Source organism: Drosophila simulans, chromosome 3R, assembly GCF_016746395.2.
Source record: "Drosophila simulans strain w501 chromosome 3R, Prin_Dsim_3.1, whole genome shotgun sequence".
Classification (NCBI taxonomy): domain Eukaryota; kingdom Metazoa; phylum Arthropoda; class Insecta; order Diptera; family Drosophilidae; genus Drosophila; species Drosophila simulans.
In genome coordinates this window covers 27,054,242-27,079,861 of record NC_052523.2, presented here as the reverse complement: position 1 = coordinate 27,079,861, position 25,620 = coordinate 27,054,242, and the positions used below count along the sequence as shown (strand labels likewise).

Genomic DNA, 25,620 nt, shown 5'->3' with positions numbered 1-25,620 from the left:
TGACGATGATGTTGATTGGCGATTCGCCGGCGCATGCATGGATATGTCTCCATCTCCAGCTCCATCGTCCTAATCCTGCGGCGATGTGCCGATGTCCTCTGGAAAGTGCACAAGGGGTGCTTATATGTTGACATTAAAAACTTTGCTTCACTGGTGCGAAACCGAAACCAAAACTTAACCGACGCAGAGTTCAATTATGTCATAAAAGTTCTGGTCTCTCGCCAAAGTTTTTCACTCCGCTAATACGTGACATAATTTGTGGTAATGCGATTGGATGGGTCCGAATCGAGTGGTGGCAGACAGTTCTCTGGGGTTCGACTGACATCCAGACAGATACAATGTTTGCAACTTGTCTACAACGACGAAGAAGAGCGCCTCAATTAGCGCCCACTTCCGTTTCGACCAGTCGAGCGAGTCCGAAGGGGAAATTGCTGGCTTTTCTTCGGCGAAAATTAGCGGAAAAACTCAACCGCAAATGCGCTTTCCAGCGCAGTAAGCCGGCTTTCTTCTGGTCAAGACAATTCCGGCCAGATGCTCAAGGACTTTCGCTGCAACGAAAAGCGGCAACCTCGGCTAATTGGTCCTTGAATGCAAAGTGGTAGTAACTCAATTGGATTGTGGTCGGGATAAGCACAAAAGGACCTTTCTTCGCTCCGTACTTGCCTAGCCTTTTAAATTGCAATTGTCAGACCTAACAAAAGAGGTAAGGTTGTTATGAAGTTAATGCTAGGATGAAATTAATTTGAATTATGCAAATGTAAGCTTCCGTTTTTTAAGCCTGCTGGCATAAATCATAATTTCATAAGTTGAACTCTAACGTGTATTATTTGATTTTCCAGTATTTTTTCTATTGCTACGGAATGAAGATATAAATGGTTTGAAATCGAAATAATTCGAAATATTTAAATAATTAAATTAGTTGAATGTATAAATTAATGCACACATTTAATACATAAAGGCAGCATTGAATTAATTATTCCATTATGGCACTGATAAATAATGATGAGTTCTGGCATCGTTTAAACCATTTTTTCTGCTTTTGAAGTCAGGCTTTGTGGCCAACGGCGCTTAACATTTGATGGGGATACTACAGAATTTTATGTGCTTCAAATGTGCAACAATTTCGCTTTCGCCGAAACCATTTTCCCTCTGAAAGTGACAGCGCATAACTTTCCGCAAATTGCTGCATCATTTCAGCTTCTTTGGGTAAACTATTTCAGTCCGGGCCTCGCATAAATATGAATTTGCAAATTTACATGCCACTAAAAAAGCAACAAACTTTTACTCTGTGTTTTTTAGCTGCAACTATGCGGCGAGCAAGGACATTTTTCGGAGGAGCGGCGGAAAGCTGGGGAAAACCTCTCAGAAAATAGGCGCAAAAGTCTGCGCCGAGATAAAGCTTTGTTGTTGTTTGTCCCCTTGACAAACCCGCACTTTTGTTGCTGCGCCTCTTGTTCGCTGTTGTTGTTGCGGCTCTGGTGGAACGCATAAAAACTTTTTAATTAAATTCCCCTGCCAAGCCAGGAGCCACTTGTTGTGCTTGGGTGGAGCTCGGGGCGCGGGGCAGAGAGTTCACTTGGTGACAAGTTTGCATAAAGTAGTAAAAAACCTATTTTTATACCGTTAAGGGGTTCGGTGCACTGAGAGAAAAGATGCCTCACTAATCACACGTTTCTGTAGCTTGAACTTTAGGTTCTAGAAATAAATGCCTGTTATTTGACAGTGTATAAAGCCAGGCTTAGGCAGTAGAAGTTTTCAACTGTACTGTAGTTGCATAGTCAGAAAAGTTTCGAATTCTTTTGACGAGCAGCTGAGGAAACTCAAAATTTCGCACTTGGCCTAGTGACTACCAGTTTTCTGGCAATTAACATAATCAAAATATGTTTGCTTTCTCGAAACTTCTGGCACGATAAATCATTTTCATATATTTTCTGCAATTTTCCACTTCAATCAGCAGTGGGCAAATGGAATTGCAGCTGGCTGGCCATCGGAATCAATTTGGAAACGTTTAAATTGTATATTCCTTCCTTCCTCCATCTCCAGACTGTTTGCCAAGGGCCTGGGGCTCCTCATTGGGTTATCCTTGGAGTCCGGATGCTCGGAGCAGTTGCAACAGGCAGCCGGGTCCTCCTACATCCTTTTCCTTCTGCTGACGCATCCTTTGGCTCCGTCCTGCCGCAACAAGTGTCCGCTTGCCCGTGTTTTGGATGGACTCCTTGGGGTGGCAGCTGTTGCTCTCCGGCTGCTGTTTGCATTTTTCTGCTACACTGCCTCGGGCGAGTCAATGTTGCTTTTTGGGCCGCTCAATTAAGCGGGCTTTGCGGAAAATGCCGTGGAAAAGCCCATTAAGAGAGCTGCAATTATTTTATTAAAAATACATTAAAACGCTAGATTTAAATTGAGCTGCAGTCTTTGGAGGGTTGTATATTTAATTCCAGAAATGTGGTGCAATAAATTCGAGAGATTTTTCTTGTCTATTAGTTAATTGAACACAAAAATGTTGGTTAATTAAAATTTATATAAAATGAGCAGTAATTGTTGATATTTTTAAGCTTGCCCGCTCACTCTGAAATTTAGCAGAAGGGTCAGCATGACAAGTGGTAAAAGTTTGCGGACCGCTGACAGCCGCTGAACTTTTCCGACAAATTACTCGACCCAGCAGCGACATTTGCACCTGTCGTTTTTGCCCGATGGAACTTTTCCCCTCGCCACGCCTTCAAAGATATATACGCACATCACTGTCAGCGGAAATATCTTGTATTTGGCTTTTTGTTTGGCTGCCTTTTCGGCTAAATTTAGAATGTGCTCGGCAGAAAAGTTTGGACAAAGTCAGATGTGAAATAAACATGCTAGAATCGAAAATTCAATTTAAACGTCACAGCGCACTGTCATCAAATCATAACTCGGCGCAAGGGAACTGGGAAGGTGATATCGTATGCGAGAAACGTGTTTGTTGGCCTTCGGAAATCTGGCAAATGTCAGACAGATTGTCACAGAGGAAAAGCGGATGGCATCTGTGTGCGTTGGAGTGCCTCATGAATGGACCGCAAACGCAGCATTTTCCCCTCAATGAATGAGTCCGGAAACCGAAATGCAACGAGGTTGTCACTTGCCAATTTTCCCAGTTTTCGACAGAGGCAAAACGCCAAAAAGAAGTAGCTTTCATTGATTGCAAAGCCGTTCAATGGAAACCATTTTCCTGAATGGGCCAAATTGCAGGCCGCCTATTAGAGCCAAGAGATTTGGTCGGATTTCAGCCACCCGGCATCGAATTAAGTTGGCACTACTTTCTTGGCGCCTTTCTCTTGAATATATGCTGAAAAACGAAATTCGGGTGACATATAAATGGAAATTCTTGAATGAAAATCAATCTACGACCAGGAGAAGGACGAAAAAAGTAATGGTTACTCACTAAGAGAAATAACACGATTGCTAAGAACTTCATTTCAAGTCAATATTAAGCAAATCAAATAATGAAATTGGTTTTTCTTAAGTTTAAACATTTCGAGTCCAGCGATTTTCCATCAATTTTCAGCTGATCGAGTTACCAGCAGCTCTGTAAGTTCGATACTTGGATTTCAATCAAAGAAAAATATTTACATTTTTCACTTAGTCAGGCGGGCGAAATGAAATGAAATGAAATGCCAAACAAAGGACACAAAATGCGCCAGGGCAATAAAGTGTGGAAAAAGAAACCGAATAATTGTATAAAATAAGAAATAAGAAAACGAGCCACTAAAGAGGCTGAAGCGGCAGCCTTGAAGTTCCATCTCCTGCAAGGAATTAAACTAATATTTATCAAAGAGATGAGCGAGACGTGCTTCAAGCTAAACAAAAGACGGCAGCGAAAGCCGGCGCCATCCTGGGAGCAATGAGGAATGGTTCCGCCAAGCCCGAGCGGGGAGAACAAGGAGCAGGATGAGCTGAAGGATCCCTCCGAGATGCTGCAGCGTCACGCAGACTGAGGCAAGTGACGCTGTCAAAAAGCGGAATGAATGGAGCATGGAGCCCCTCTCGTCTGCTGTTACACGGCATAAAATTGGAGATTCAACGTGGTATCACTTTGGAAATATAGTGGTTTCACTTTGGAAAAATCCATATATGGCTTTTGTATTGCCTCATGAGGGTGTCTAAATGGATGCAGTGAAAGCATTAAAGCTAATATTAGTGACATATAGTAAGGCATCTCGTTGAAAGTTTGGGTGAAACTAGGCCGCACACTTTTCTGTCTCAACAGATTTTTCCAGATTGGTAAGGGCCTTTTTTCCCAGTGAATGTGTGCCAGAGTGGCGCGAAAGTTGAGCCAACTTTATGCTAATTAGCAGCTGCTAACCAGCGTTAAAACTTTGCACTTAACAGGTGCTGGAGGAGCAGGAGTGGAACACCCCGACATGTGTTCTAACGTCCTCCAACCTGGCGGCCCCGCAATTTACGGGCGTCCAGATCCTTGGGCATTGTGGCTCCTCAAATTGGATAAGTGCCGCTTTTCGGACAGCTGGTCCCACAATGGACACTGAGATATATGTTTTCAGGGTATATATTCTTGGCTCAGCACTTTCCGCCGTCTCATGGAGCACTAAGCTCCCCCCCTTCGCCCAATACCTTCAAAAATATCCATTTATAAGCATACATTTCGCTTGGTACGGCAGTCGGCTTGGGTAATTGCATTGAAATGGGAAAATAAAACGGCAATAAATATGCCCATTGTGTGCCAGTGCGACTTCAGAGCCAACAATGCGCGCCATAAATTAACTAAATTGAAAACCATTTTGGTGCAGCGCTCTCAAAAGCTCTGCACCTCCCAAAAACCCCGACCTTCGTCGTCGGCAACACTTTTATATTCATTACATTTCACAGCGAGCTCGAGTCTAGTGTGCCCTGCGTTTGAAAGGGGAACTAAGCTCCATGAAAGAGTTGGTTATTAGATGACGCTATTTCATTGATAACTATGCTGTGATATTCAACGCTCATTTAAAAATATTCCAAATGGGGTATGAGTATTTACAGTAGTTAATTTTAAATCTTTTAAATAAACAGCTTGACGAAAAGAAGACATATTCATTGTAATACCTCCCCAAATAATACGAAAATGTGAGTTGGCAGTGTAATCAGCTTGTTTCACTTCCCAGTAAGAGCATTACAAAGCCAGCTCAGAATTTTGTGCAATATTTTCGCAGCTTTTTTTCCTCCTTGATGCGCTTTCCGCTCAGTGCGCACATAAATATGCAATAGAAACTTTTCTCACGTTTTTGATTGCATTTTTTGTGCAGCGTCATAAATATTTAATGTTTACTTTCGCCAGCAACCGGAAGTTTCGGAACTGAGCTTCATTTTTTATCCCCCCTTCAGCTTTCAAGATCAGCGCATTGCTATCCTTGCAGCCGAGCATCCTTTATTGCCTTCCATGCGGCCGGCGGTAAATAGATACAATGTGTTGAGTGCCGCAGATTTCCCCTAATGTCCTTATTAAAGGCGACTGGATAAGCACAGGAAACGCGACTCCTTGGCACTGTTCCTAAATGTGGCCAAAAACCACACGATGCACTTCATTAACTTAATTAAAAATCTTGGCAGACGCTCGGCAAATAGGGCATACGAGTGCATAAAGAACGGCAAGTGTAAGTGCAAGAACCGCAAAGCGAGTCATTTCCAGCTGAGTGCAAATAATGCGCTTTCCCCCACACAAACACGGAGAAAAACCATCCTAAACCATTTTTAACAAGGTATATAGGATATCCAATATTATGCTTTAACTTCTTAGCAAGGTATATTTGATATCCTATCATATGCTGCAATGACTTAGCTGGGCATAAATACATATTATTTTCAATACAGGACGACTAAATGAAATGCATCAGACAATACTTTTTTGTCTGTGTACCCACACACTCGCAACAGCAGTACACACACTTTCATAACGCAGCACACGAAGCGTAAACTCAATTAAAAACTGTCGAGCTGTTGCCGCCATGCCGCATTTCTCCTGATGACGGAAGTTGATTATCTTTATCCAGTGTCAGAAAAACACACACATGTCGCCTTCCCCGTCTCGCATTTCCCTGCTCACCGGGTTTTTCCTAGGCTTTTCCTAGATCCGCTGTGTTTTTTCCATTCGCACTTAACGGCGCATGCAAATGCATTGTGCGACTCTTTTTTGTGGGCCACTGGAATTTCTCCTATTATGGCTTGTAATTTGTATTTTCTTGTTACCTTGTTACCTCGGTTGCAGGCGTAGGTAATTTGATTTCAAATGCAACTGTGTTCATAAATTAGCCATCTAACTGGTTCAGCTTGCACAATGCAAGGGCCACAACGCTCCGCACAGGATGCAAGCGAATTCCCTGCTGAATAGTCAGATCTCATAAATGTCATTCGGGAATCGTGCTTGTCTGGGAGTTGTGGGCAAATAAATTTGTCATTCACTGAGCCACCACAAATTTGCACTCAGAAAAATACCACACAGTTGCAGTTGGACAGAAGGTATTTCCTTATTTTCTCTTGAAACTAAGCCGAAAAAAACAATCAAAAATGTAAATAAAAATATATATTTTTAATTTTATTGTAGACTGCATTCGTATTTGTTCAAGTTAACTTTCAGTTAACAATTCCTAAATTCCGAATTGTTTCTTCTTATAGTGCCAACTTTTCGTATTCTCTGCTATGTGCGAGTTCATCTAAATGCGGAATGGAGCAAACATAGTCACTGCGAATGGAGTGATTGGGGCTCCCAGTGGCTGCATGTTGGGAATTTTTATCGGCTGCGCCCTACGCCACCCACTTCAACCGACACTCGCCCCACTGCAATACCCCTCCCGCCTGCGATATCTGCTCCACTCTGCTGCACTCTGTTGCAAATGCAATGCCTACAATGTCTCGAATGCGACTAAGCATGACGTTGATGAAGCGCATGCAACAGCTCAACTTAGTTGAAGGTTCATGGAATGGCAGGTTGATGTTGCTGTGCTTTGCTGCTACTGTTGCTGTTGCTGCTGCAGTGCGGCGATGTGTTGCTGCTGTGCAGTTGCCGTTGCCGGCTGAATTTGTTGCTGACAATTTCTTGTTAGCGCCCGCTGTTCATGTTGCGGTTTAGTGTGCGTGTGCGTGTGTTCTAGACGATAAATTTTCAATTTCGCAACTTGCGTGGTTATGTGTGAGTGAGCGCGCGCGTTTTAGCGTTTCCGCCTGTTTAGCCACCATTCAACGCAGCACAACATGGCGTATGATTGATGCCGTCTCTGCCAGACACTCGCACACGCAGACAGGCGCTTATTATATTTACATAAAACAAAATCTCGCATGGTTAAAGGGTGAGAATGGGGTCTGTCGTGGGGAATTCAATGGCGGAACTCACTCCTACGTCATGTCTCGCGATTTGATGGAGCACCTGACACTCACACATCCACATCACACGCCCTCAATAATCTGGTAACACCAACACCACTTCCAAACACACACTTAACTTCCATTATGCGTTAGGTTCTTTAATTACTTACACACACCTCATCACTTATCTCATTCATTGCAGAAACGCGTTAAGCCAAGAAAAAGACGGGCTTAAAGGCAGAAAAAGAGATAGCAAGTAGGTGAGCCTTTCATCGTAGGAAATTCCCAAAGGAATTAAAGCCAAAATATGTTTAATCTTAAAATTCAATCATGAAATAGGATAACAGGGGGTTACCTTTAGGAGGCAGAAAAATATGATAATGAAGATTATCACATGTGTTATTGTGTGATTTCTTATTACAGGAATTTGGATAGAAAACAAGCTAGCTTAAAAAATTTTGAGCTGCAGCCATTATTATTGGCAACTTATTCAACGAGCCAATGTGGATTTGAAGATGTCGCTGCTTCTTTAGCCATGAATTTTTTTATTTTTATGCTTAGTGCATCTACTTAAGCTTCCGAGGAATTTAATTTGGCATTATACCGCACTGAATGCATTCTCCAGGGCCCTAGCAAAACAATTCAATTAGTGGCAGCTAAGAGACAAAGTTATCCGGCAGCCATATAAAAAGATTTTATGACTCACTCACAGGATCATGAGCAAAGGCATGCCACGTTTGTCCGGCAGCCTCATAAAAGTCAGCACAAGTATATTGAGTGGAAAATTGTGGGCCAGCGATGCACTTTGTTGCGATGCAGCTGCTGCATTTTCCCCAGCCGGATTAGATTGCATTAGATTAAAGCATCGGTATCAGATGTCCCTTGCTTTTGTATCTGAAACCGGGATTAAATGGGTTCTTCTGTGAGCAGGGCGAAAAATCAAATCGATTGCAATTGGCCCGACTGGTGGTGAGCCATTAAATTGATTGAAGCCCTGACTAGTACGTGTTGCGAACAGAAGGCCAACAAGTTGGAAATTTGCCAACAATTAGCAGTTGTGATTACCGCCCACCCCACCACGTCCTGAAAGGGGCGGCAGGACAATGGACAGTGGACAATGGACAATGCACAAGGACAAAGGCGACACATCAACTGAAATATTTCCGTAAATAAATGCGAAATGGTATTTTTTATGATGATGTCACAGCGCGCCAGAGAAATAATTTTAAAACCAATAAATTGTGCGAAAATACAACCGACAACAACAGAATGAGCTATAAAAGGGCAACAACAAATGTTTGACTTGACAAAACGGGCATTTATGTAGGGGAGCATAAATTCCTTTGGCGGGAATCATCGATGTTTCTTTTTTCGGGGCTTCATATGGCGCCATAAATAATCAAATGAAAATAACAAAGGACTGTAAGACGCAGCCCCGAAATATGCAAATGCTGTGCGGAAATGCGGGAATGGGGAAAGCAAAACGTATTTCGTGTTGTTTTCCAACAGGAAACGGAAAAGAAGACGAAACGAGACAGGCCGTACCCGCAATTTATGTAAAATTCAATGCTTTATTACGTCGCACACGCTGACTAGCGCTCCCTCGTATGCAAATCATATCACTCATACGCCCACGTAAACTTTAAATGCAAAAACATTATCAAAAATGAAACACCAGTGAAAATGTCGGAACAAGAAGGATGCGAATTCCCAAAGATAAGCAAATGTTTTTGTTCTGCCTCTCGTTTCTACACATGTTTTTAGAACAAATTTTATTATGCACACAAATAAACAGGCAAGCACACACACACCCGAAATGCCTACATATGCCAGGAATTTTACACGAGCTGTTGTCAAACACTCTCAAACAAAATTAATGGTAAACAATGATCCGCTCACATTTTCCACTTATTTTTATGCTTTTCCCTCCCTGACCTTGACTTTGAGAGAGCGCGGCACAAAGGGTTGGCCACACACTATATCTGATTTTCCATTCAAAAGGATATCCCAATCCTGAAGGAATTTTGTCTGACTGCTCTAAAAATTATTGAAGTAACATAGTTCCACTTTTTACATTCTTTAGCAAACGGAAATCGGTTGATATTCACTCAAGAGAATCTGAACATTTTAAACTTAGCCCTCTGATTGCTTCCCATATTTTGTTGGTGGGTGTAAGCTCACTGGCATAAATATATGATTCGAAATCAACGCATTCATTATTTATAACCACACCAAACGCCGAGCGGAAAAAGTGTAAGGCAATGTAACCAGCAGCAGCTTGACACATAAACATCAAGTGCGGAGGACTTCACCCCTCGGAAGCCCATTGCGGGCCCCCTTTTCCCCGGCCAGACAAAGTACCCCAAAAAGGGGCGCCAATGTCGACAGCGGCAATTTAAAATTGCTGGCTTTTTAACTCGCATCCATTTACAGCAATTTTGTGAGCTCTCGAGACGAGACGTGTCCCTCGTGTGATGTGTCAGGTTGAAATTACATCGGGCACTTGGCAAATGGCGAAAATGCTGCAAGGATAACGCATGCGAGTGGGCCGTAAATAAGCAGAGTTGAGGCAAAAATTGAATGCGGAGCTTGAAAAATCAAATTTTATGACTTTGTAATTGAAAAGCGCTGGCAAAGCATAAGAAATGAGTGGGCGAACATGGCGTATACGCAACCTCACGCACTCTCCGTGTTCAGAGCAGAGATTTTAATCTCCTGAGGCTTCCGTCTTGCAGTTTTCTGTCTTTTTGGGGATATAAATTACACTCATACATGCATACTTGTAAGCTATCTGAACTTACTGGTTGGCTAGGAATTTATTTCTTGTAAGCATTTGAATGGACGTAAAATGGCATGTTACATACGATTGCAGCTTAGGATCCTTTTACAAAAGCACACTGCATAATTTCAGGCACCTTCTTAAAATGAACAGAAAGTGAAGAGATTTGTACTACATTCTAAGATGGTTTTTGTCTGCTGCCTAAAAGAGGCCCTTGAGGAATTATGTTTACACAATGTCATTCACTGGAAATGATTGGCCGAACATTGCGCACACGACTAGTGGGCCGCACGGTTTAATCTTCCGTGGCTTGCCGCCTGCACTTTCGCCATGTTTTTTTGCGGATTTATTACACTTTTTTCGCTGTCTCATTTCAGCAGTGAGTCACTTGCCTCGTGACTTTCGCTGCTCAGCCACAAATCTGCTTGGCTTTAAAAATGCTGTCTGTGTGTGGTAAAAAGCGAAAGAAAATCTTAATGCGCCAGAGTGGCGGCGCCAAGCCAAACCAAACCCCATAAAAAGCGAGGCTGGTGGACGGGTGGGCGGGGCAGCAGACCATAAACTGCAACCATCAACTGCATCGCATTCCCTTTCGAGTTTCGCAGTTCTTTAGTTTTTGAGTGGCTGCTGTGGGGGATACTCGAGCGGGCTGCTTGAAACAATTGCGGCGATATCTGCAAAAATTAAGTTTACGCTCGCTGATTTTAAAAAGCACTTTATGCGCATCCAGCTTTTATCTTTTCCCTGGATGAGCTTATTTGGGGCCGATGGTAACTTAAGGATTTGAAAGCGTCAGCGCGGCCATAAAATATATTTTGTGTTAACTGAAAGGCGAGCCAGTAAATCCGCACAGCACTTAATAACGCAGAAGGGGTGGCGGCATAAATCTAAATGGAAATCTCCGCAGTAAACTATTTGCTGCCTTCCAACAAAGTGTAGCAGTTGGCCAACTAAAATTACACTTGTTTAGCAACTGGGTTTCCCCCGCATTTCGAATGGGATTCAGCTGCTGAAGAGGGCCTGTCAGCAAAGTCGAGCGGCTGCGGCAAACCTCAAGACGCTGCCGCAGAAGCCAGAGAAACTGCCAAATATTTGAAAAGTTCTGCGTCCGCAGGAGGAATGCCAGCTAGGGGGGCAAGAAGACGCCGGCTGAGCGAAAGTTGCCCGTGCAGGACGAAGGACATAAATATTAAAACCTATGAATATTTACGCCCCTGTCAGCTTTGGCAATAATACAAATAAGGCCACTGCCAACAGAGGAGGCCTCTCTAAGCCTTAGCTGCCAAATCGCCACCATGCGCCCCCGAACGATTCATAATTAAATTACATTATTTATGTCCTGTTGCCAGGAGAATTCACCCGGACAGGAGTCGCAGCTCCGGACGGCGAGGCTTAAAGCGGCTTACGACTCGCTATTTGCTGACCAAATAATTGGGCCATCTTGTCCCCTTGATTAGCATAATTAACACCGAAAGTCACTCGAGCGCAGCCACCCGCCAAAAGCAAATAAATTCGAGTGCATTCGCACAAACTGGCAGCACAGCAATCACGAAATGAACTCGTGCGCATTTCGAAATTTCAATTGCCCGACAATTTCCCGCTGGAGATGAATTTTCCAAAAATTTCAAACCCAAACAAACACAGCAATGTTTTGCAATGCTATTTATCATTATGCCCGGCCGATTAGTTTGCTGGTTTTCGTGTACATGCCTCTTTGTTGTTCTACTTGTTTAGAATTTAGTGACACTCGGAATGCTTGTGCCATAAACTGTCAACTATTTTCAATGGTTAAATTAAGCCGGCTAATAATGAGCAGGAGAAATAGAACGTGTGAGTGTGAAAAACATTTTTAAAGTTGTTTTTAATGAAATATCCAACTTAAAAACCATTAAAAATTAGTATAAGAGATGGCGTGGTAAGTGAGTGTGTATAATTATAGACACGAACTTTAAGTGGGAGGTTTCTGTCTTGTGAACCAATTCACCTACTTGTAATTCTTGACCAGTTCGGCCACCAAGTTTTTGTCCTCAGGGAATAGTTTTATAATGATGCTGGGCTCCAGCTTCGATTTGTTGCCCTCCAACTTGCTTCCAGCTTCACACAATTTTTGAGTGTGACACCTGGCGCACAGGTGTGGCAGTGTCTGGCCGTCTAGACGTCCTTGCCTCCCATTCCATTTTCCTGATTTTCGTGGCTCAATTGCCACTTGGTTGCCTTCAATTCAATAAATCGCGCTGGGAGACATGTGAGAACGGGACTCGCAAATGGCGTTTTAAAGCGCCTTCTCAAGTGCGTGAGGTTCGACGACACCTTTCGAATGCCTAGCAATGGAATTCAATTAGGGAGAAATGTATAAATTGTATTTCTGTGCCCTGCTCTTCGATCCTTCCCCTTCCTCTAGGACTACTGACCACAAAGGCAGAAGGCCAGGGGGAGAAAGGCGAAATAAATAAAAATGCCAAACGGAAGCTTACAACGAAAATGGCCGCAACAATGGCGGAGGCGCCACCGCCTTTTAGCTGCCCTTTGTTTATTTGTTTCGCATTTCGAAGAGCGTCAAGTGCTGGTGGGCGGAAGAGTAGGCGGTGGCGGGGGCGTGGTCTGCGGTTTGGTCAGGCGGGGAGCCAACAATTCAATAATCAAAAGAAGTATGAAAATTAATACAAAAGGACGAACGACAGGCTCTGATGATTCACCGCGTGGCTGGGAAAATGGGGAAAACTCTTGGCGGGTACACAAACCATCTGCTGATAGCCGCCGGGCCATGAAAACGTGGTTCGCGGTTTCTTCTCTATTATTTTCCTTTTTCTCCCATTGTTTCATTGTTTAAAAATTTTCTGTGGAAAATGTAACAACTGTGACCATCATTAGGGCGACATGTGCGTGTGTTGAGATCTTTGTGTGCTTGGAAAAGCGATGAAGGGAATGTAAAGTGTAGGACGAATGACGGCCCCAGGCCCCTGAATTTTAAGAGAATTTAAATATAGTCTTTAAGACACTGCCATTTTCACTTTATAAATCCAGCTGAGTAATGAATTCCCTCCCCTTCTATTTTGCAGTCCCGACGACAATCACACAGTCTGCGAAACCGACTGCGGCAAGCCACAGAGATTTATTGAAAGAGATAACCGGAGTACAAGGCATAAACGTCAATGACCACATCAACTGGTAGCCTCAGGCAGCGTTTTTATTAAGCGAACGCCCCACATAAATTAGTAATCAAGCGACGCGGCTCGAGGCGAAACTAATAAGAGGGCTCTATTTTTATTGAAATTATGATTAATGACAAGAGTGCCGAAGTAAAGCGAGGCACGGTGGCGTATACGCAATGATTCTGAGGCTCCAAGAGGCGATTATGCTGGGCAGCAGGTCAGCACTGGGTTGCTCATATGCCGCGTTAGCCCGCTGCCACCATTGAAAGACTGCTGATGGCTTTATCTGGACAGGACTGGCGGCGCCATCAGAGCCACCGCCAGCACAGAAACCACAGAACCCAGGGAAACCACCAGAAACTGATCTCCACCGCCACGCTGACTCTGTTCGTGCTCTTCCTGAGCAGCTGGATAGCCTATGCGGCGGGCAAGGCCACCGTTCCCGCTCCGCTCGTGGAAGGCGAGACGGAGTCGGTCACTTCGCAGGACTTTAATAGCAGTAGCGCCTTCCTGGGAGCCATAGCCTCGGCCTCATCGTCGGGATCGGGATCGGGCTCGGGTTCAGGATCCTATGGCCTGGCCTCGATGAACAGCAGCCCCATTGCCATAGTCTCGTATCAAGGCATCACCAGCAGCAATTTGGGCGACAGCAATACGACTTTGGTGCCGCTATCGGACACTCCTTTGCTCCTGGAGGAATTTGCAGCCGGAGAGTTTGTACTGCCCCCGTTGACGTCCATATTCGTGAGCATCGTCCTGCTGATCGTGATCCTGGGCACTGTTGTGGGCAATGTCCTGGTCTGCATAGCCGTTTGCATGGTGCGGAAACTGAGGAGACCTTGCAATTACCTTTTAGTGTCCTTGGCTCTTTCGGATCTCTGCGTGGCTCTTCTGGTGATGCCCATGGCCTTGCTTTATGAAGTGCTGGAGAAGTGGAACTTTGGACCGCTGCTCTGCGACATCTGGGTGTCCTTCGATGTGTTGTGCTGCACGGCCTCGATCCTGAATCTGTGTGCCATATCCGTGGATCGATACCTGGCCATCACGAAGCCTCTGGAGTACGGGGTGAAGAGGACTCCTCGGCGAATGATGCTGTGCGTGGGCATCGTCTGGCTGGCCGCCGCCTGCATCTCATTGCCTCCTCTGCTGATCCTGGGCAACGAGCACGAGGACGAGGAGGGCCAGCCCATCTGCACGGTGTGCCAGAACTTCGCATATCAGATCTACGCCACCCTGGGCTCATTTTACATACCACTCTCGGTGATGCTTTTCGTGTACTACCAGATCTTCAGGGCGGCGAGGCGGATTGTCCTGGAAGAGAAACGCGCACAGACGCATTTGCAGCAGGCTCTGAATGGCACGGGATCGCCGTCGGCCCCGCAAGCTCCGCCCTTGGGTCACACGGAGCTGGCCAGCTCGGGAAATGGCCAGAGGCACAGCAGCGTGGGCAACACTTCGCTCACCTACTCCACCTGTGGTGGTCTGAGCAGCGGAGGAGGCGCACTCGCAGGACACGGCAGTGGGGGTGGCGTCAGTGGTTCGACAGGACTTCTGGGTTCTCCGCACCACAAGAAGCTGCGGTTTCAGCTGGCCAAGGAGAAGAAGGCCTCCACCACTCTGGGCATCATCATGTCGGCCTTTACCGTCTGCTGGCTGCCCTTCTTTATCCTGGCCCTAATTCGTCCTTTCGAGACAATGCACGTACCGGCATCGCTCTCGTCTCTATTCCTCTGGCTGGGCTATGCCAACTCCCTGCTGAACCCTATTATCTACGCCACTCTGAACAGGGATTTCCGCAAACCCTTCCAGGAGATCCTCTACTTCCGCTGCTCCAGTCTGAACACCATGATGCGGGAGAACTACTACCAGGATCAGTATGGCGAGCCTCCCTCGCAGCGGGTGATGCTGGGCGACGAGAGGCACGGGGCGAGGGAGAGCTTTCTCTAGGCCATCCACGAGGACCTCCATCCCGGAGAAAAGAGCCTACCCAAGCGAATCTGAGGTGCTCGAAGGGTCTTCCCCAGGTTTCCGGAAGAAGGCGACTCCTCTGCTCGACACACTCACACACTTAGGTATACACACTGGGGTGTACATCTTAAACAATTAGGAAATGTAAAGTTTTAAGTGGGAAAAGTAGGCTCTGGGCTGTTTAAAGTACCGCGTCGGTATAGTTTATTTAGCAGAAATAATAACCTAATATTATTTGTAACTGAGAGTTTGATCATGTCCATTAATTGTCTATAAATTAATTTTCTATTTAATTTAAAGATGTGGTTTTAAGGGTTACATTGATTAGAGACCCCATTGACTCAAAAGAAAACGTACGGAAAGCAGAGCAAATATTACCTTTCCCCGCATTTTGCCACCCCAGTACACACACATGGATATTTGTATGTAGTAGTGCTAGTAGTGCGTATCTCTGTATATGTGCACCCCCTGAAACTTGCAGCAAAGTGCGAATTGTAGACGACTCCTCTAAATGTAACTTGTTGTTGTAATTTTAAATGTAGAACTAAGCAATCGACGTGGTGCGAGCCACACACACAATCACACTCACCAACCAATCACACACACACACGGTTGTAACTGTGACAGGTTTCTACGGTTCCTTTTATGTTTCGAAAACAATCAGCACCGGATATGAGACACAATCGTTATCGAATCTATTGATACCTCCCAACCCAAGAAAAAGATCCCACAGTCCCCATCCCAAAATTTGCCAGCGTAGTTAGTTGATTTGCGATACTCAAACTGAGCCAAAAATTAAATTTACAAACTGCAGATTGCAGCCAAATTAAGCCTACTGATTAACCTAGATATATTTACGTTTTGAGCAAGAAGCTATCCACTGTAAATACCCAGCCCCCTGCGGCTCTGTCTAAAAAGATATATATTATATAAACATATAGAAAAGGTAGCCTATATATATGTATACACTGTGCGGTTCAGGCTGCAGCTCAAGTGAGAAGAACTAAATTGTATTTTGTAACTTTCTGCATTAGTCTTTCGTTGTATTTTGTATGAAAAGTCACGCCTCTCTGTGATACCAAACATTAAGCATTACTTTTATGTTTAGATCGAAGCTGCATCAGACGTAATACAGACATACCTATACATATAGATCTAGTCAACTAAGTGTGCATGTTTTTATTGTATGTGTATGTAGCACTGTGAGAAGTGCATTATGATATTCGCAACAAACAACCAACCAAAAACAATGGAAACTGAGCTATTCGTAACTTGATGAGATAAACTATCAAACTATTTACATAACCCACACGCATATACTCCCACACACCCACGAAACTAAAGTGAAATGGAAAATGGATAATGGAAAATTGAAAACGGCAATCGGATAATGAAAATGAAAAACAAACAAGGGCAAGCGAGCATGACAAACTAAGCGCAGCTAATTATACGCAACCGAACGAACTAAAGTTCATTACAAAAACAAACATCATATATTATAATTAAAAACAAAAACCAAGTAATTGAGAATAACAAACAAATAAAACTAACATCACTTTCTGAGTGAAGCTTACAAAACTGCAAAACTGCATTTGAAAACTGTTTTCCCAACAAAAAACATGCGGAAATTAAAGCATCAAATAAAAGGCAACCGTATCAATGTAATTCACTTTCTCCTGAAGTTTTACTCGTGTTTTGGGGGTTGAACATTTATTGTTATTATAAAACTCTGGTGAAGGTATAGTATTTGTGAGAACATCTTGTTAATGAAGTTTAAAACATTTCATTTAGCATTACAGACTGTAAAAGCTCTTTAGTAACTACTCTCTTAGTTGCACTAATAAATTGAGCGACAGGTTTAACTTTCTAGGGTTCATAAATGCGAAATAAAATCAGAACTTAATTCAAATTCAACAAATGCGAATTGCAGCAGCTGCTGGCTGTTTTTGCAGCTGAATGTCAACTGAATGTGCAATTCAACGGACTGGCGGCCCAAAAAACATAGAAAGGCAGCTGCAATCCAGTCGCCCGCCGAGTGCATTCAGCTCATTGCGAATGACAAGTTGGGCAAACGTGCAAAACGCACAGAAACGGAAACGGAAGTGAAGAGCGAAAAATGGAAAGGGAAAGCAAGTGGAAAAGCAAAAGCGACGCCAACATGGCTCTCGTACCAACAGCCAAACACCATCAAGCTAACAAACATCTGCGGCGGAAGCCCTCGAAATGTGCGAGGCTGTATGCAAATATCTGCACATTCCCCGGCTCTCAGTCCACTTTTTGTGAGGCATAAACAAGACAAGCGGTCCTAAGCAACCGAGATTCCAGGAAGCCGAGCTCCCAAAAAGGGTATGACAATGACAAAGTGAGGCGGATCTGACGGCGCCAGCACCAGAATCAGTTTCTCATTCGCAAAAAGCAGCACACCAATTTGACAGAGTTTCGGTATGTTTCTGGTAGTACACTGAAAAAAACAACTAAAATATCGAATGGAATATTGGGTAAGCAGTTTGTAGGTAAGTTTATCTAAGCATACAAATCTTCGAATATGTAGAATCCTCCTCGAAATAGTAAAACGACTCATATTGTTTTATGCTCAGACATTGTTCATCGTGCATCTGGACCTCCTGGCTGCCTGCTGATAAATGATGATTTTGCACCCGCTCCTCCGCACTACAGGACACATGCTAGGATGCCACTTTATGAGCCAGTCGAAAAAAGGACTCTCGCCGAGCACAAGGCCACGCCTTCCGCCGCGGATGTGGACGGGGATATGTGTTTTCGGGGCACTTTGCCGTTCAGTTCAGTTAAGCGGATTTCTGTATTCAAATAGCTGCGTTCGGCACGCGAAAAATTCCCGAAATGGAAAAATAGCTGACGAGTGCAGTGAAATTGTGCTGCAGCCGGGAAGCGTAAAACTTATCGTATCGCCAGCAGTAAAGTCTGCAGTTTTACGAGCACTTTTTCTGTTAGTATTTGTATGACACTAATGCGACGTTTATGAAACATCGGGAAACGACATGAGGGCCGCTCGATGTCCTCGAAAACTCTCCGACGCGTATTTCTTTATTTTTTTTTTAGAAAATACGCTTATGAAGATGCCTGCAATTGTCGGGCTCGTAGCTCGTAATCGTAGAGTGTTAACAAGCACTCGCCACATAAATCAACAGACAGGACCCTTTTTTGGCGATCCTGGGAAACAATAAAAGCCAAGGCGAAAGTGAGAGGCACGTAGCGAAAACCCCAATTGAGCTCAATTTCCTGTGAGTGGCACTCTCCAGTTTTCCCATTCGGATGCCAGCGAAAAGGCCGCCAAAGTGGCTAGATTTGTTTCGATAACGCAATCGAAAATCGATGACCCTCCCCCGGCAGCCAAATGTCAAATGCGCTGCAAGGTAATACGACAAATTTCCAAATGTGTTTGCCCAAAAGAAATGGGCTCCAGTTTCAGCAATTGACTTTCGGATCGAGGGATGGCGGCCCTTGATGTTAAATTTAATAAATATCAAAGCAGCATCTCCACGAAATGGGAATTTAATATTTTCTGTGTGTATTAAATGGCTGAGAGCAGCGGAAATATTAAGTGTAATCAAATGTTATTTACTTTTCGTACTTCTGTGACAATAATCTTAAGAGGACGTGTTGCCTGGGCTCCTTCATTAAAACTTGCCATCATTGTCAAGTTAAATATTGCGTATCCGCCGGGTAAGCCGAGGGCAGCCTGAAAGTATGCAACACGCACACCTTCGTCTTTGTCAAAGTGTATTCAAAACAAGTTATGTAAATTATTTCGAGCGCTAACAACTCCATTTCAACGTCGAGCGATAGGAATCTGGGATCTTGAAGCTTTTTCCCCTGCCTTGCTATAATTGTGGAAAATGCTTTATTAAATGCCGTCCTGCGGGGATTGCGTCACTTGCCCGAAATAAATGAAGGCACGGGAAAAAGTGAGCCCAAACGTCTGAGAATTTGTACTAAATTAAGTTGATTAAATGGACTTAGCAGCGCGATTACACGCAAGGCTGCCCCGGCGGGTCGCCAGGACTCCGTTTTTCCTTTGCGCTCCCAAGCGCCCACACATTTGGCCAACATTTTTCATTCGTTCTCGGAATTCATGGCTGTCGCTTTGTCGAACGCAGGGGGCGGGCAGCAAAACTTTGACCATAGAAATCACAGTCTCCGGGGAGCAGTCGGCTTTAGTCTCGTTAAATGCCGCATGATTAACGCTTTGCTCTACAAGACAATTGATAAAGAATGGAACGGCGAGCCTCGAGGACCTCAAGGAGCTTTAAGCCGTGTCGGGCATCAAAAGGAATTACATTTCCGAGGAGCTAAGGACTGCAAACAATGGACACTGCAGCTTAAGTAAAGGGTAGCTGACAGGCTGTCCTCTGAACTGGGTAGCGTAAGGGGATTTCCTTAACTCGATTCTAGTTGCTTATGTCCAGGGAATGACAAATACCTGAGAATTCCTAAAAATGGGTAGGTACGCTATGGGCAGACTTGAAAACTTAAATACCTTACGTCTTTCTTGTTCAACACAACTTCCATTCATTTATTATTGCTTTGTTTCGGCAGGGTATTTGACATGCTTCCAATCCTAGTTTTACAATTCTCGCCTTTCTTCCGTCTCGACAATTAAGGTCTGTGATTCTGGGCGAAAACGGAAGTGCTCGAGCAGCCATAGAAAAGCAAAGCGTTTAATGCAGGACTTACTTTGTTGCTGGGCTTCGTTGGATTCTTTGTTTTTTGTGGGCAAAAAACAAAACACAAAATAAAAGGTACCCGAAAAAAATTACACGAGCCATGCTGCGATGGCTGCTGCAGAATTCGCCATGATTAATGTGCTCCTGCACAAAGGAGCCGCATTAATGGGCGGTCAGCGAGGCGTTCCCAGCGACAGCTAGTGGCTTCATTTTAGCAGGGAAAAAGGAAAATCGGCACGGATTCCCTTGGCCGCCAAGCAGTACACTCCCAGAAAAGCGAAAGAAATTGCAGCACGTCTTGCTGAAAAATCCTGTTTCGGCAATCAGCGACTGGCCCATAAATTAACGCGGCGTATGATTAATATTCGGTGTTAGACCACCTAATGGCCAACTCGTGAGCAATTCAAAGTACTCGAGCCGGGCTCCCAGTGTACGATCTTAATTTCGCCGGCTGCTGACGCTTAAATCTTTATTAATATGCATGGTTGGGCCGGAGGATTTCGGTGCAGCTCGTCTCATCCGAGCGCCGGGTGAAAAATGGATTCCATTAGTGCCAGCAAATTTGCTCGCTTGTCCCGGGCAGAAAACAACGAGTCCTGGGCGGAAACTGCATTGATTTCGTGGCACGTGGCATGTTCTGCCCGCCTGTCATTTATGTTAATGATACAACCGAATTGGCATTGGGCTGCGGTCGAAACTCGTCGCTTTACAGATGGGTATAGAAAATCTCTGGTGATTGGAAGTAGTTGGGGGAGGCTCAATCCTGACGGTCCGAATAGTCAATAAATTAACTTCTTCAATGAATGTATTGGAATTTTTCAAATCTTTTTAAAAGCTGTCACTTGATTGTCGATCGAATATACACAAACTAACAATACCAATATTTTTCACCGATGTTCGACCATGGACCACCATGGAGTTGATGTTTCCGAGGGCCACGTCCACCATCACGCTTCTCATGGATCCCCGGCGCCTGCTCCACCGAGTTCCGGTCACGAAGGACACCATTCACCTGAAATGAATCATCATGGAAACCATGGAGAGCACACTAAGCACGGCCATCACGAAGGTGGAGCCCACGACATGTCCATGGCGATGTTCTTTCATACTGGCGATGCGGAGACCATTCTCTTCAAGTTCTGGCGCACTGAATCCGCCATGGCGCTGACTCTTTCTTGCCTTCTAATTTTTGTGGTTGCGGTGCTCTATGAGGCCCTTAAATTCTTCAGAGAGTGGCTGTTCTCGTGGGACCGGAAGCGATTGGCGGGCGGAAGGGATCAGTATAATCGACCTAGAAGATATAGAGAGGCCAACTACAATTACAACCAGCCAACGTATCCCCCAAGGACCAACCAACAATCGGGAACCCAGATCTACGCCTACCGCCCAAGGTCGCCATCGATGCCGCCTCTTCAGCCGCCAGGACGGAGCTCTCCTCAAGCGCAATCCTCGCTGATCCTGACCCAGCACACTCACCATCATGTTCAGGAAAATACCCCTCCCGCTGGCAAAACCACCAAGCTCAAGGTCTATTGCTCCGGGATGCACATCCTGCAGACCTTCCTGCACGTCCTGCAGGTGCTCATATCCTTTTTGCTAATGCTCGTCTTCATGACCTTCAATGTGTGGCTCTGTGTGGCCGTTCTGCTGGGCGCCGGTGTAGGGTACTACATATTCTGCGCCTTCAGGACCAACGTCCAGGAGCACTGCAACTAACACAGAAATGGACCGAGACGAGCTGTCTAGGAGCCCTGCTAATGTGTTTTTCTAATTAACGCAAGCTGTAAAAATCATAACGGCTTGGGTACCCGGCCTAATTGTTAATGTTTATGGCTCGTAAAACAATGAATGCAGCATCTTCCGATGCCGAAATGAATGGGCATTTGCAGAATGCGGCATTTTGTGTGAGGTGTGAGGTAACTGGGCGTATGCGCAATCTAGAGTTGCCAAAGTGAATTCTGGGCATTTTAACGCGTTATTCGGATATTTTTGTGTCGGCAGCTTTATGGTTTGCCCGCATTTACGAGGTCGCCCACATCCCGTGTGTTTTGGTTCTCGTATGGCTGCCCAGGTGAGCCAAGCTCTAAGGAGCTAAGGATGCTGCCACCGTTTATTTGACCGTGTCTGGCGCTTTCATTACGCCGTAATTATGAGGGCGATAAAGCAGCGCCGTGTTTACATTACGACACAGGGAAACATGGACACGGACACGGAACTGAGAAGGAAATGGCATGTAAATGGAAGGGCTGCCGCCATTGTTGTCGGTCAGTTATCGGCGCTTCCACTTCCAATTAATATTTTAATAAGCTGACTTTACGCCGTTTTCCGAGCGGATAACGCAATTCGCTCCGGTGCACACAGAAGCTCCCAGAATGAATTTCGCGCGGAGATTTCGACGAAAACCCTTCGTCAGTAGGCCAAAAGGCAGATGTGGCTTTAATAATTCACCCACAAGCGTACAGGTTTACCTTAATGGCTATGTGCGCTCAGAACAGCCCATTTGCAAGTCCCTCGAGGAAAACGACTTGGCCAGAAGCATGCCCATCCACGGAAACGGAAATGCAACGATGCATAACAGGTGTACACCTGACCGCTCAGGGACAAAGTGGTAAGCCAACTTTAATTGTGTTAGGTTACCTAAAGAAACGTGAACAATAAGAAGCAAATAGCTCCGCTCTCAATATGAAATCAATTAAAACCCTTTAAATTATGTATACAATTTTTAAATGATTGCGCCTTTTGTCGAACTTAAACTGTTCCAAGCATAATGGATCCAAAGTGGGTACAACCGCAATTAAATGCGATGATTTGCGGACAACAAGCAATTACCCAATTACCCAACTGGAGTTTAGTTAAACTACATTGTATGGAAAAAAAGGCATATTTATGTACTAGTTGGCCAGTTCATAGGAAATTTTCATTACTCAGCTTACGGTATTAACAGTGAAGCCCAGGTCGTGGAAATGGGCGGGCAAGTAGGCCAAAAAGGTCTCTTCAGTTGCTAAATTGCAGAGATGGGGTTTCATGGCCGAATAAAAGACCCTCTCCACTTCCATGATGGCTTCAAGGAACTTATTGGTATAGCGTTCCCTGAGCTTCTTGGTCAGCCCCCTCAGCTTGGCCAAGTCAGTAAAGTTGTCTCCAACCGGCAGGGTAGGAATCTTCTCGAGGTTGGTGTGCATCATCCATGTTATTTGATCCATTACCAGTTTATCTCTATTCAAAATCTGTTTCTTTTCCCCATAGGAATAGCGTTTTCCATAACGTAATCGTATCCATTCGATGAGGTAGGGCACAGAGTGGACATCGGGGAGGGTGGGCAATACATATCTCTTGTCCTGGGCCACCTTCTCGAGGCCCAACCTTAGCATCTCCTTCATCAAGGGGATATTCTCGGGATCGTAAAACTCTTGGCCGAAATTCAAACGAGAATCGGGGTTATACTCTTTAGCAGCCTTTTGCTTATTCATTTTTTTTAGCTCCTCGTGAAAGGCCTTAACATCTTGTGCAAACACCCTCTTGGCTGCTTGGTCCACCAAAGCATCCAGAGAACCCTCTTCCTCGCCACTTAAGGCCGCACTGAGGTACTGAACATCATCGTCGATGGCTCTTACAAAGGCCTCCTTTAGACGCATCCGTTCGTCGTCCAATTGAGTCCTCTGCAGCGAGCCAAACAACTCACGATAGTTGAACCTCGCGCAATTCCTTCCTAAAAGTCCCAGATCGAAAAGCTTTGGTTCCTGAACGGAATGGGCGGAAGGAATAGCAGCCATTTCGTGGTGGGAATCCTCCTCCTCATTCCCTTCAGAGGCGCAATTTTGTAGGAACTGCATTAGACTACTAGGCCGGTGTTTTTTTGGTGGTTTTTGAGGTAAACCCTTTTGGGGGTCGAAAATTAGGCACTTGGCGCAGTGTGGAGGTTCCAAATGAAAGTCGGGACACCCTTGTAAGATGGGATTTTCTCCTTTCAATAATCTGATCGTGATATCGCGAAAATCTTCCTTGGCCATTCTGGGAGGGAGTACAGGAGCCTCTACCCCTACTTCAGGCTCTTTAGTGGATCGCGCTTTACTTTGAGGCTTCCTTGATCTCCGGCTTTTTGATCTAGATCTGGATCGGGATCTAGATTTGGTTTTCGTTTTGGCCTGTGCCCCGCTTGTTAGCCTAATATCACCACCACTTCCACTTTTGGGTCTATCACTTATATGATTTTCCGTTACCCGTTCCGCCTCAAATGTCTGACACCTTTCTTCATCGAAAGCATCACACCTGATCTCATTATCGGGACAGCCAAAATAAGTTGCCTTGACGGAACTGCCTCCAAACAGAGTCTTACTGGTGGAGGCCAATCTGGCTCTGGCCGCCATTTCCTGGAACCGCTTCAAGTAGCAGGCACTCATTTCTTCCAGCTCCTGAATCACCCGCTTACGCTTTCTCTCCTCCAGTCTATTTTTCGCTTCGATGAGCTCCACGCACTTTCTCCGCTTCATCATCTCCAGCTTGTCCTTTAGGGACTTTTCCATCTCCCGAATGTACTGATGATGGGCACATAAGGATTCCACGTCGCGGGTTGGCAAAGAGGCTGCCTTGAAGGACTTGAAGATGTTGTTAATCTCCTCGAAGATTATGGATTTTCCCACGCGGTGAGCGTCGTTCAAGGTGTAGGTTCCGAACCAGCGGGACCAGAGGTAAGCTTCGAGGGGTTCCTCATCCATGTGAAATAGAGTGGCTGCAGTGTCTGGATAGTCCGACAGCAATTTTCGCTCGTTTCGGATCCTTCCGGGTATATAGGGTTCCTGAAAGTAAGGAGATAGAGGCCTCACGATCTTTGCCTTTCTGGCCAAATCCCTTTGGCGCTCATCCTCCTTTTCCTTCTTCAATCTCTGATTTCTCTGCCTTAGGGCGTCCGCTTTATCCCTATCCGATTGCGAGGAATGTGGCAGGGGCAGCCAGCGGTCCAGTTCCCTCAAAGTAGGAAAGAGGTCCAACCGGAATATAGCCGTCATGATGATCTGCTCGTTGACACTGTAGGTCTCGCCGTGATTGGGTGTCTTGTAGCACATTTCCATGAGGAACCAGAGGAAGGCCAGATCATTACCCCGGCTCAGTTTGATCACCATATGCAGAGTTTTCCACGGCGGATAGGGATGGAGTCCCAGTTTCACCATGAGCTTCGCAACATTAGAGGTGGTATTCTTATCCATATTTTCCCTCAGGATATCGAACAATGCATTTGCTGCCGCCATCTGGGATTGGGACAGTCCTCGGTACCAGCTGACTTTCCTCTCTGCCGCTTTGTATCCCTTCACCGGGGTCAGGTGCTCCAAGATGCGGCGCCAGGTGCGCTGGGTGACCAGATCCTTTTGATTTTCCATTGCTGCTATAATTTGGTGATATAAATATAACCAATATCAAGTAAACGGATGAAATAGAACATTTAATTTCTATAAGCCCTGAGTTGTCAACGTAATGTGTAATTTGTCAAAACAAAAATGCCTTAAGGAATACCTACCTTTTAAAGTAGAGAGAACAGAATTTTTAAGGCTGCAACTAACTAGCAGTCTAGGTTTCCCTAAATGGCCGCCCATTAATTGGTATCCCTCCCTTACACATTAAATGGTTTCAGGCAATCGGCAGCTTGCTCTTATGATCCAGTGAAGTGTTTACATCTGCCAGTGTTGGCTAAGCACTTCCA

General features: G+C 45.0%; 3 protein-coding genes and 1 long non-coding RNA gene across 6 annotated transcripts in view; 2 read left to right on the top strand and 2 right to left on the bottom strand.

Moving 5' to 3' along the window:
* The window catches only part of LOC27206382 (5-hydroxytryptamine receptor 1), a 48,625-nt gene extending 31,734 nt beyond the window's left edge, over positions 1-16,891 (top strand). For both annotated transcript variants that reach the window (XM_016173425.3, XM_016173424.3), the window contains one exon: positions 13,162-16,891. In XM_016173425.3, the coding sequence (XP_016037051.1) occupies positions 13,531-15,201 (1,671 nt within the window). In that variant the 5' untranslated portion in view covers positions 13,162-13,530 and the 3' untranslated portion in view covers positions 15,202-16,891. The remainder of the gene's footprint in view (positions 1-13,161) is intronic.
* On the bottom strand, positions 2,249-3,100 carry LOC120284955. Of its 2 annotated transcripts, none has more exons than XR_006541867.1 (2): positions 2,675-3,100; positions 2,249-2,354 (listed from the first exon to the last, which is right to left on the bottom strand). It is a non-coding gene; the product is annotated as an uncharacterized LOC120284955 (long non-coding RNA). The 2 variants fall into 2 exon arrangements; XR_005544178.2 differs by having other exon boundaries at positions 2,731-3,100.
* A 3,859-nt stretch (positions 16,892-20,750) lies between the features above and the next one.
* LOC6730288 (high affinity copper uptake protein 1) lies at positions 20,751-21,801 on the top strand. Its single transcript, XM_016173436.3, has one exon. It carries the CDS (start codon positions 20,829-20,831, stop codon positions 21,639-21,641), a length of 813 nt encoding a protein of 270 aa, XP_016037049.1. The 5' UTR covers positions 20,751-20,828; the 3' UTR covers positions 21,642-21,801.
* A 986-nt stretch (positions 21,802-22,787) lies between these two features.
* LOC6730287 lies at positions 22,788-25,412 on the bottom strand. Its single transcript, XM_016177875.3, has one exon. It carries the CDS (start codon positions 25,298-25,300, stop codon positions 22,850-22,852), a length of 2,451 nt encoding a protein of 816 aa, XP_016037048.1. The 5' UTR covers positions 25,301-25,412; the 3' UTR covers positions 22,788-22,849.
* Between the last annotated feature and the right edge of the window lie 208 nt (positions 25,413-25,620).